Consider the following 12,590-nt stretch of genomic DNA (forward strand, 5'->3'; position numbering starts at 1 on the left):
TAGGGATGGAAGAAGTTACCATGGGATTCTTGCAGGAGTGTAGTCAATTTTTGGCAATTCTAGAATGAAGCTTGGAATGGACTGAGAGGTGTAATTGGAGCGCCAGAATGAAGCTTGGAATACTCAAGAGGCAGCTTGAACACAAGACTGAGGCTTGGAACACTCATTGGTTAAATAGTGAATACCACCCAAAAAACTGCGGGAGGTTGTTAGGGTCAGGAGGAAACAGATGCCAGCAAGAGAATATCTAATAGTATTGACTCTTGCAGGTACAGGTGGGGATGGAAAACGTTAATTGTGGGTATGAGTAGGGATGGAATGGGTACAGAGGACGTGCAGGGGTGGGTGAAATATTTGTTCTTGTGCAACTCTGTAGTGCAACCTGGAATTTCTCATTGGAGTGGGGGGGAGGAGTTAAATCCTGCTGTTAAATTTTGAATAAACTAAATTAGTTGAGAACAAAGAATGTGTGTCTACCGCAGTGCTGAGGGGGTTTCATGAATATGCTTTTGTGACTGTCTCATTCAGAGAAACAGGGAATTAATTAATTTTCATTCTTGAGTATCTGAAAAAAATTCTACACACTCAGAAATAGTTCTCGTGTGTTTGAATGTTAGTCCTCTTGATTTTTAAGTTGTTTGACAGGCTCAGCAATTCCCAGAACAGTCCTGATGTGCTAAGGCTTTTATAAAACTCCATTAAATATTAGCAAACTGGGGTGAGAAGAGGATCTGGGATGTTTATAACATGCAGCACCAGGCCTTTTAATTATTTATTACTAATGGAGTATCTTGATAGCATGTGAATGGAATCCAAGGATTATAGTGAAGTTAATGCCAGAGATCAAGAGAGCCCCCATAGTATTGTAGGAAGAATAGGAATAGTGGGAAGGGTTGTTCCATATCTCTGCTATAAATCTTTTTCTTCACATGTGCGAAGCCTAATAAATACAGTTTTAAGTGTAAAGATGTGGGGGGGGGGGGGGGGGGGGGGGGGAAGAAGGAGGGATAGGGGGGGGGGGGAGAAAATTGCTAAAATGTTTGATGATGGACTATCACAGTTAATATGTTTATGACTGTCTTGCTGTTGGCAACTCTGGTTTTCTTTTTCTTTGTCAAATGTTGAATGCTTCCTATTTTGGTTTGTCATCAATAAAAAACGTTGAAATTAAATACATTTTATTTATGGAATTTCACTACAGGTACAGCAGAGATTAAGATTACTTAAATAAGTAGTGGGTGATAAGGTTTATTCTAGAGAAAAATGAGTATATCTGAGTAGTTTTCCAAGAGCTATATACACCTCTATCAGGTCATTACAGAAACCAGGATAGTTCAACTCTGGGTACTGGTGTAATACAGCACTAACAGGGTTTTTGTTTACTAAGTATGCTAGCGTTATTAGTTCACGCTAAACGCAGAGACAACTATTATATTCCTATGGGCATCTCGGCGCTTAGCACCAGCTGATTTTATCACTAGCTAAAAATGCTACCGCACCTTAGTAAAAGGCCCCCTAAATGAAGAATTAAACAGATGAGTACATGGGAAAGTGCCTTACAGAATTACATTTTGAGAGGATTTGCAGCGAGAGAAATTTCCTAGAAAGACATTAACCTTTTACAAAAGGTTTATACATCAGCAAGCGTATTTTGTTTCATTGAGCTTGGGGACAAACGTCTGAGCAAAGGCGATGATTAGTGTGCCCCCCCCCCCACCCTTTATCTAAATCTACCTTCCAAAATGGCATGGAGAAACCAGCAGGTTTACATATTAGATAGATAAAATTTGTTTTTCTACTGTAAATAATTAAAAATTGTCATTGCTTCCTGACAGCAGATCTTCCCTTAGCTTAGGTAAAGTAGTGTGGTTGCCATTTTAGTCCACTTTTCTTGGGTGGTAAGAACATCATGGAATATATTTCTAACCTTTCTGTGTATGTATTTTGTGTGTCTTGTGTGTGAATGGGTGGTCAGGTATATCAGTGAGTGCATTTGTTTATTGAATTAGGGTGTGTAGGTGGTCTGAAAACAAAAAGAAGAGAAACACTCCTACAAATCAAGCGCAGAGCAAGAATGAAAGTAGGGCAGGACTAATACAATTCCAACGCAAGGGTAAAAAGCAATTTCATTAGTCAGACTTGACGCAGATCTGCGTTTTGGTGCAGGGGCACTTTCTTGGTGTGGATATCAGTGTACACAAACTCATGCAGACACTTTACAAGGCATGTGGAAAAAACCTAAACAGTGTCCTTGGTAATGGAAATACCAGTAGAGTAAAATATTGTGTGCTTGCAACTAAATTGCTGGTTTCAAAAAACGTGGTCACAAGGAACAGCAATGTTGAAATAACCAAGGACACTTTTTTTACATTTTTTTCCACACACCTTGTAAAGTGTCTGCATGAGTTTGTGTACGCTAATAACCACAGCCATCTAGACTGATTTGTTGACTCCTGAGGCAGGCGCCCCTGTGCTGAAAAGAAGATCTGCATCATGTCAGATTAATAAAATTGCTTTACCCTTGAGTTGGAATTGTATCGATTCTCCCCTGTTTTCATTTTTGCTTTGTGTGTCTGTACAGGTGTGCATGTGTTGGTTGGGGGGGGGGGGGGGGGGTGTATCATATAGGCACTGTGTCTGTTACTGGAAGATGAGATGGTGCAGTTCCCTAACTGCTGTGTTACACTAAATCAGTGTCTGCTTGCAGCTGCTGGAACTGGTGCTCACTTAGAAATGCATTGGGCCATTTCTGTGTGACTTCATTTCTCCGGAATCTCCAGCTTGGACTGGTCCTTTCTTGAACTTGGTGGGTCTCCCCGTATTTTTCCACTACACCAAATTTTTGTCCCATTACATTGTTTTTAAGTAGTTATTTTGCCCCAGACAGATTTTTTTCAACCCTCTGTATAAAATTTCTTTCCAACATTTTGTTGGCTTAGAAAGAATTTTAAAAAATGCACAGCTATAATACTAAGAGAATGTTTGTTTAAAAATGTTTCTTTATAAAAAAAAATGTAAACTCTTGCCTTTTATTGAAGAGCCTTCATCCCTGCAAAATCTGATGGTAGTTTATCTGTGCTCTGTTTAACTACACAGCAGATGCCAAGGTGTGTCTGATGTGGTGCTGATCAGTAGAGAAGGATGCCACACAATGGAGTCTAGCCATAGTTCTGCACCAACTCTTGTTCAGTAATAGAGAGGAAGAGAGAATATATCGGTCACAATTTGTACCTTGTGACATGAAGACAGTTTGTGCACTATGAACTGATTGGTTGTTCATGCCTTGAGACAGCTTATTATGGCGAAACTCTGGTCACAGTCGGTGTGATTGACTCATAGATACACTTTTGAATCTTCATTCATGATAAAAAACTAAGTGTGCTTTTTTTGTTTTTGGGTGGATCCATTGAAATTAAATACTCTGTGGAGTTTTAACAGTGTTTTGTATGAAAGGCTTTTTTTTATGCCGATGAAGAGATTTGACCCTGTTTAAGTCCAGTGTTTCTGTTGGGTGGAGGTGTGGGTGCTGAGGCTTTTTCCCTTTTATTTTTTTGTACTCCACAGAGGTTTCTAGCATATACAAATAGTACTTTCCATAGTTGTGCAGCATACATGATCAGTCCTTTCTGTGGTCTGTAAAGTTTTTTTGTTTGTTTTTAAAGATACCAAGGCAGTGAATGGAGGTCGCAACCCCCGAGAGCGTAATCAAACACAGCAGAACGGAGAGAGCGGTGAGGAGAGTGAGGACCTGAATGAGGCTGAGGGCACCAAGAAACGGTGAGAGATTCTTTCTGCCTGTGATAGCAGCAAACTCACATGGTACAGAGATGCTCTAGTTCACCCTCTATACATGCTCCTGTTGCCACCTATGAGCTATAATAAAATGCTCTAGCTGCCTGTTGTGGTCACTGCTTATTGTGCATACACACTTACCCTCTGACCTTCTGCCTTAGTGGCTTGAAAACAAGACCAGAGTTTATTTTATTTTTACTTCTCCAAGAGCCAGTGTGGCCTCTAAAATGGATCAAAAATTGAACTATTTATTTCCAAAACCCACTAAGTTTACATTAGTTGCATTGGACATAATGTTTAGGAAATAAGGCCTTCAGTTTTTTACTACATTTTCCCTTGTTTTTCTGCTTTTAATTTGATCTGCTTTCCATCATCTCGTTAAACTGTGACTTCAAGAAAAAAAACTCTTTGATGTCCCAAAGGAGAACCATGTTGGTAATGGGCTCATTTTGATAGCACTTGAGCATACGGTGCTGCAGGTCCCTCCCTCATGTTTCATGATTATGTGCACCTTGGCTAGCAGTACTAACAACTTGATTAGTATAATTTTGCTATATTGTTATTTCTTGCTTTGAATATTCCCTTTTCTTAGCAGACTGTTCCTTTCGTCCATTTTCATAATTTTAACCTTTTCAGCATTTGCTCTTCCCAATTTCATTGCTGTGTAATGGAAGCTTAGGATTCTGGGAAACAGAAATGGACGCTTTTGTAATTATCTGTTTTAAGGTTGTTGTTTTTTCAGGGATATTAAGATCTGTATGAATTATATATTTCCTGTGTGGTAGGTGTCACTTGTGCTTCACAGTCTTAGCTCTGCTTTTATATTTGTTCATCTTATTTGATTTTATGTCCTGATCTTCTTGGCATTTCCCCTTTACTATCACAGTGATGTCTGGATTTGTATTATTTCTTTTCTTTAATCTGTCCTGACTCCCTCAGTTTGCTTCATTCTCCAAGATTAAGGTGCCCTTTTACTAAGCCGCATAAGCGTCTATGCGCATCCAACGCGCCAAAATGGAGTTACCATCCGGCTACCATGTGGCTCATGCGGTAATTTCATTTTTGGCACGCGGCTGATACGTGCAGCCAAAAAATTTTATTTTCAGACACGCGTTTTGGACACGCGCCAAGTGGCATTTGATGCGTATACATCATTACTGCCCGGTTACCACGTGAGACTTTACCGCTAGGTCAATGGCTGGCGGTAAGGTCGCAGACCCAGAATGGACGCGCAGCAATTTTGATTTTGCCGCACGTCCATTTTCAGCAAAAATTTTAAAAAGCTCTTTTTTCCAGGTGCGCTGAAAAATAGATCGGCGTGCACCCAAAACCTGCGCCTATACTGCCACAAGCCATTTTTCAGCGCATCTTAGTAAAAGGACCCCTAAGTGCTCTGCTTCCTTCTCATTACTTTTCCTATTATAAGATGGCAGTTGCAAAGTTTATCTGATGAAAATCTGAGTTTTCAAGATTGTCTAAGAAATGCTTTTCTGCTTTTTTTTCTAAACTGAAGCTGATTCGCAGTTAAGATGTGCATTCCTCCTTTCAGGAATATCCTGTCTACTCATTAATTGGCTCACAATCTCATGCTGTCCCTTACCTTTTCCCAACATTATTATTGCTCTCTTAATTTTCATCTTTCTCTCAGCTCCCCTCCCAGCTGCCTCCATTGTTTTCCTTTTCTGTCTAAAGCCCCCTTATCTGAAGCAAGCACAGAGGCAGGAATGAATCTTGGTGCTGTGGAGCTGTAGGTTGTTTGTGTGCACTAGGTTTATTGGATATACTGCCCTTCAATCAAGCCATCAAGGCAGTTTACATAACAAATAACAAAATATCTAATATAATAAAAGGCACCCTCAACGTTCTGAGGACAACGTTCTGAAGTCACTCAGACTCCCAGACGGTTCGTAAGTTCGTGGTGGTGAAGCCACTGACCAAGACTCGCTGCCCCGCCCTCGTGTCAAACATCATGACGTCGAGGGCGGGGAAAAATAAACGGATCGCGAGGGCAGAAAAAAAAAACAAACAAACTGATCGCACCCACGCACGGTGCGTTTCAGTATATTAGATTTACCTCCGTGGTGGCGGTTCCGGCAGCGCAGCGTCACGGAAGGAGGCGGCGCTCCCGACGTCTGTAGCCTTCCCTTCGCTGTGTTCCGCCTTCTTCTGACGTCAATGATGACGTCAGAAGAAGGCGGAACACAGCGAAGGGAAGGCTAGACGTCGGAAACGCCGCCCCCTTCCCTGACGCTGCGCTGCCGAAACCGCCACCACGGAGGTAAATTTAAAAAAAAAAAAAAAAGGGATGTTGGAGGGATAGAAGAGGGTGGGCAGCAAAGTTGAACACTGGGAGCAGGAGGGTAGGAGAAAAACAACAGCATGGATGCGAAGGGGGGGGGGGGGAACAAGAGGGCGGGCCAGGCTGGGACATGGGAGAGAGAGGAGCATGGATGCGAGGGTGGGTCATGGAAGGAAGAGAGGGGAATTGCAGGAAAAGGAAGAATGGAGGGGGCAGGGGACAGAGGAGCATGGATGCCCATGGATTGAGAGGGCAGGCCTCAGGCAGAGAGGGGAATTGCTGGATACGGATGAATGGAGGGGCCAGGTGACAGAGGAGCATGGATTGGAAGGGCAGGACTCAGGAAGAGGGGAATTGATGGATAGGGATGAATGGAGGGGACAGATGGGCATGGATGGATATGGATTGCAGGGCAGGCCTCAGGCAGAGAGGGGAAATGCTGGAAAGGGAAAAATGGAGGGGCCAGATGGGCATGGATGGATATGGATTGCAGGGCAGGCCTCAGGCACAGAGGGGAAATGCTGGAAAGGGAAAATGGAGGGGCCAGGTGACAGAGGAGCATGGATTGGAAGGGCAGGACTCAGGAAGAGGGGAATTGATGGATAGGGATGAATGGAGGGGACAGATGGGCATGGATGGATATGGATTGCAGAGCAGGCCTCAGGCAGAGAGGGGAAATGCTGGAAAGGGAAAAATGGAGGGGCCAGGTGACAGAGGAGCATGGATTGGAAGGGCAGGACTCAGGAAGAGGGGAATTGCTGGATAGGGATGAATGGAGGGGACAGATGGGCATGGATGGATATGGATTGCAGGGCAGGCCTCAGGCAGAGAGGGGAAATGCTGGAAAGGGAAAAATGGAGGGGCCAGGTGACAGAGGAGCATGGATTGGAAGGGCAGGACTCAGGAAGAGGGGAATTGATGGATAGGGATGAATGGAGGGGACAGATGGGCATGGATGGATATGGATTGCAGGGCAGGCCTCAGGCAGAGAGGGGAAATGCTGGAAAGGGAAAAATGGAGGGGCCAGGTGACAGAGGAGCATGGATGGGCATGGATTGGAAGGGCAGGACTCAGGGAGAGGGGAATTGCTGGATAGGGATGAATGGAGAGGACAGATGGGCATTGATGGATATGGATTGCAGGGCAGGCCTCAGGCAGAGAGGGGAAATGCTGGATAGGGATGAATGGAGGGGGCAGGTGACAGAGAAACATGGATGGCCATGGATTGGGAGGGCAGGGCTCAGGGAGAGAGGGGAATTGCTGGAAAAGGATGAATGGAGGGGGCAGGGGACAGATGGCCATGGATTGGGAGGGCACGGCTCACACTCTCTCTCTCATATACAATGTCTTTCTGACTCTCACTCTCACACACTCTGTCTCACACTGTATCACAATCACTCTCTATGTGCCACACAGTCACTCACACACTCGCTTGGTCTCATACACTCACTCTCACAGAGAATCTGTGTCTCACACACACTCTCTCTCTCGCCCACACACACACACTCTCTCTCACACTGTGTCTCACATACACACTTGCACACACTCTCATTCTCACACACACGCTCTCTCACAAACACCCTCACACCCAGACTCACTCTCTCTCTCTCTCATACACACACACTCACACTTTCACTCTGTCTCTCACACAGTCACTCTCACATACACTCTCCCAAACATACACACTCCGAGGAAAACCTTGCTAGCGCCCGTTTCATTTGTGTCAGAAACGGGCCTTTTTTACTAGTAAGTACATAATAGAAAGTAATAGAGATAGTGAGCAAGAATACAGAGTAAGGGAAAGGGTCACAATTCACTAGGACTGAGAAGAAGCAGAGAGGGCACTGGAATGGGCTGCTGCCATCACCACGGGTGGAAGAGACACTCAAGCTCAACTCAGTCTCTGGGCTTAAAGTTAGCTTGTTTTTCAGTGGGTAGTGTTTATCGATTTATAGCAAGAATGCCATGTTCCCAAGGTCCTTAGTTACCACAAACTTTGTAATAAAGACATTCAGATTGGTTGGGGAAAGCTGTAGAGAAACAATAGGGGTTATGATTGTGCTGTGATTTGGAAAATGGCTCTAATTATGTTGCAGTTCATAATTTAGTAATTTGGGGCACATTGGAGTAGTCCGTGGTTATTTTTGTATTTGTTTTTGTGGGGATTTTTTTTGGAGAGGAAGGATGTGTCTCCACTTGGAGTAAATGTGGGAATCATGGAAAAAGAAACTGGAAGGAGCTTCAGAACTGTCTAGTGAACTCTTATGCCTCCAGGCACAAGCCATGGGCCCTAAACCATCTCAGTGTAGTGTTTATCTAGCTTGCTTGAGACAAGGGTGAAATTAATTGTTGTTTCTTCCTCTAGCCCTCCTGGAGGACTAAAAGAGGCCAAGCCAGAAAAACAAGCCAATGAAGACACCACATCAGAAAATTAAAACCTACCTTTGGGATTGATAAAAATCTGAACAACAAATACTGTTAAGATGCAACGTGAAGTTTGGTCATGCCATTCTGGCGATTGAACATTACAAGACTGATTAAAGTTTTAAATAATTTTATAAATATAGTATTTTGATGTGCAGCCAAAAAAAGAAAAAATGTTTTTAAGGTGGGAAAGGTCTGTTTATTTTAATTTTCAAGAAAAATATTGGTGATTGCAATATCTCATTGGTAGTATTTGTGCAGTGTTAACAAGTCAAATGGTTTTTAAGTGTTAAACAAAAAACTATAAAGAAGCCTGTGAGTCAAGGAGCTATTTTTGTCTTGTCACAGAGCTTGCAGCTGTGGTTTGTTTTTACTTACCTATTATACGTCTTGATGTCTCATTAAAGATAACCAAGAATAAAAAATTTTTGATTAATAAAAGTATTCTATTTGCTATAAAACTTGATCCCAGTTTCATAGTAAATGCTTTGTTTTGAGGTGCTTTATTTTTTTTTAATAAATGTTTGTAATTTTTTCCCAAATAGCTGTGAATCTTTTAGTATTGAGTATATTTTGTTAAATCATTTTTTCTTTACAAAAGAAGTAAAGAATGTGATTTTGTTCTTGAAAAATGTCAACCTGTACCTGCTTTGTAAATAAATGCTTTACAAACAGTTTTTTTTTCCTTCTACAGTGGGAGGTGTGGGTATGTCTTATTGTAGCAAGTTGAGTAATAGTGATTTAGGCTATTTGCACAGAACATACAAAATACTATTAGTGGGAGAATGTTGGCCTAAGACAGGGCTTGACCACCCCAGGACACCATGGTGACTAAAAAAAAAAAAATTGAACATGGCACCTAGGTTTTGCAGCTTGAACATACTAACTGGCAGTTCACTCTGGGCTGTGGAAAGCAGGTGGCACTAGAAGAGATCTCTTCCCCTCAACCTCCCCCTTTTCTCCCAGGGTGCCTCCAAAGTGTGCACCCATGCATTCATTCAGGCATCCTCAGCCCAGTATAGTATTGATCAGAAGCCTAAGGAAGGGGCTACAGCTTCTTCTGCCGCCTGGAACTGAATGCAAATTTGAACCACCATGTTTCAATGTTTGCATTCAGTTCTGGGCTACGAAAGAGGAGGATACAACTCTTCTGGTCCCCTTTATCCTTAAGAGCCCTCCTTGCTCGTCCTTCTAGTTGGATGCCCTTGGTAGCCTGTTACTTTGTATATTTACCCTTGGGGGCAGCCAGTAAAGCGGAAAAAAATAAACCCAAAAAAGTAAAGTGGGCATAGGCGTCACTATGGGTGGTGCCGCCCCCCCCCCCCCCCCCCCCCCAAGGAAAAATGGCTGGCCATCTTAACCAGACCAAGCACTACATGTAAACTGGTCTGGCTGGAACTGTAGCCCTGGTTACCGGCTGTGGGTCACAGACTTATAGAGGTCCCTTCCTGTAGCTGTGTGATTGAAAAATGTTTTTGACCCATAGGGATTTATAACTTTTGAACCATGTAGGGCACTGTAGTCACAAAACCTGCAGTTCAAATACCGATTTCAGTCTCACAGGTCCAGCGGATGTAGGCAGGAAGGAGGGAGGGACCTTGTATGTCTGTGACCCATGGTCGGTAACAGGGATACTGGGCCAAGCGGGTACCTACACAGGAGCACCTTAGGAACTTGGGATCAGGGCTCTACACACAGCAAGTCCACATAATTATGACAGGCAGCAGCAGGGGGAAGCTCCAAGGGAGGCAGGTTATTAAAACAAGAATATAGCATGGGGGCCTCAGCCTCTATATGCGCTGAACGAGGCGGTTTGATAACAGGAGGACAGCATGAGCCTATCTGGCCCATTATGTGGCTGAAGGAGGTAGGTGGAGCTTGTCATCAATTTTTGTTTTGGGTGTACAAAGATGGCGGCAGTTGCATTTAGGAGAATTAAAACCTTGGGTGAAGACCGGCTTCAGCCTTGTGACATCATGCCATCTCCTGTTATCAAATCTCCTTGGTGCTGAAAGCAGGCTGTGTTCCTGCCCACTGCATGCAGACTTCCTGTTAAAGAGTGGACAGGGACACAATCTGCCAAGTGGCAGCTATTTCATCGATTTTGTGGCCCATTCCATGTTGCTAGGGTGAGTGAATGAGAGACAATACACATTTGGGGGAGGGGAGGAGTGGGAGGTGGCAAACTACGAGGGGGGGGGGGGAGATATGGACTGTCCTAGAAAAAAGGAGAAGGGGGATATGTTGGACTGTGGGAGAGCAGGGACTGGCTTTTTTGTGTATGGTGTACAGCGCTGCGTATGCCTTGTAGCGCTATAGAAATGATAAGTAGTAGTAGAATAAAATGCTGGATCAGGAAGGATGAACAGGAAAACTGTAGAATACAAAAGTGGATGCTGGACTATGGGGGAAGAGAGAGAGAGTGGATTAATGCTGTACTAGGGGGAGGGGGAGAAGGCAGACAGATCCTGGATTATGGTGGTGGAGGGGAAAGCATAGGAAATAGGGAAATGTTGGTTGTTGACGATAGAGGAAAAAGAACTGGGAACTATGACAGAGACCGTGTGCTTTTGGCAAGGGAGTTGAATGGCAGAAGAATAGAAATAGAGCTGGAGAGGTAGTAAAGGGGTATTGGAAATTGGCATCCAGATGCACAAAAACTAACAACCAGCAATGTGCATTTTATATTGGCTGTAGCTGTTTAAGTGAGCACAAGAGTTCAGCAAGATATGCACAAAGGGGCTCTGCAGGCTCTTTTCAAGTCACAGTAGCAGCTGATGATGATTGCATGCTGAGTTATTTAAATAAGCTACTTACCATTCAAATGTGCATGCAGAGTAATGCACAGCCATTTTCCTAGCGATGCACAGAAAGGACCACCTCCCTCTAATGATTAATTTTACAGGGTGGTCAGGAAGCAGTGGTACTACCTGAATGGCTGAGGAGAGCTGAGCTGCAGACCAGCCAGTCCTGCCTGACAGCTGAAACAAGAGCTGTGAGAGCTGCAGACCTGGCTGGGAAACAAATTCTCATTTTGTCTTCTCAAGTCCAGATCTCCCACTGCTGCCCCTGCTACACTAAAAAAAAAAAAAGCCTCTGTGTGTGTGCAACCCCATTCCCCCTTCCATCACTGGAAAAGAATGTGCCATTTTGCAAGCATGGGGAGTGGAAAACAAAATAGGCTACAACCTTTTTTTATACATGCAGCTTGTATGAAAGACGTCTGAAGCATGCAGAGAGCAGCCCACACTTAGGAATTGGCTTTTCTGTGCATGCTTGGCAGACTGATTGGCTCTCCCCCCCCCCCCCCCCCCCCCCCCCCGTACTGAGCTGCTTGCTGTTTTTGCGAGCAGCTCATTTACATGAAATTTCCATCATGCATGGCCTGCTTTTTCCGAATCTGTCTGTTTTCACTAGGGATCGGAACGGTACACGCTTTTTGCGGGGAGTTTAATGCATCTGGGCCTGGGTGAGGATAGAGACAGGAGAAAGTGACTAGAGGGAGTGAGCAATGGCAAAGGAGCTGTGGATGGTGAATGGGGTAAGAGAAAGAAGGAAAATAGATGAGGGCTGGGTTATGGGGAGCTGAAGTTGGGCAGGTGGAGCTGGGATTGGAATGAACTCGGGGTTGAGGGAGGTCATGGATGGGAGGGGGAAGATAGGGGGCAAAGGAGAATCGGCTGGACATGGAGGGGAGGGCAGAGGAGAATCGCTGGACATGGAGGGGATTGAAGGATAGGGGCAAAGAATTGCTGGACATGGATGGTTAGAGAGGGCACGAGGAGAATCGCTGGACATGGATGGGAAGGAAGGTTAGGGCAAAGGACAATCGCTTGACATGGAGGGGAGGGCACAGGAGAATTGCTGGATAAGGATGGGAGGGCAGGGGAGAAGGAGAGTTGCTGGACATGGCTGGATGGAGGGGAGGGCAGGAGAATGATGGACATGGATGAGGAGAGGGAAGACAGGAAGGAGATGCACATGGAGGGGAGGGGAGAGAGGAGAAATGCTGGACATGGATGGAGTGGAGGGCAGGGAAGAGAGGAGAAATGTTGGAGGGAAGGAAAGACAGAGG

General features: G+C 44.4%; 1 protein-coding gene across 4 annotated transcripts in view; it reads left to right on the forward strand.

Annotated features, from left to right (window-relative positions):
* Positions 1-8,557, forward strand: part of PSIP1 (PC4 and SFRS1 interacting protein 1) — a 184,147-nt gene extending 175,590 nt beyond the window's left edge. For all 4 annotated transcript variants that reach the window (XM_030194150.1, XM_030194152.1, XM_030194151.1 and 1 more), the window contains exons 16-17: positions 3,663-3,777; positions 8,457-8,557. In XM_030194150.1, the coding sequence (XP_030050010.1) occupies positions 3,663-3,777; positions 8,457-8,526 (185 nt within the window). In that variant the 3' untranslated portion in view covers positions 8,527-8,557. The remainder of the gene's footprint in view (positions 1-3,662; positions 3,778-8,456) is intronic.
* The last annotated feature ends 4,033 nt before the right edge of the window (positions 8,558-12,590 follow it).

Source organism: Microcaecilia unicolor, chromosome 2, assembly GCF_901765095.1.
Source record: "Microcaecilia unicolor chromosome 2, aMicUni1.1, whole genome shotgun sequence".
In the NCBI taxonomy this organism is placed as follows: Eukaryota; Metazoa; Chordata; class Amphibia; order Gymnophiona; family Siphonopidae; genus Microcaecilia; species Microcaecilia unicolor.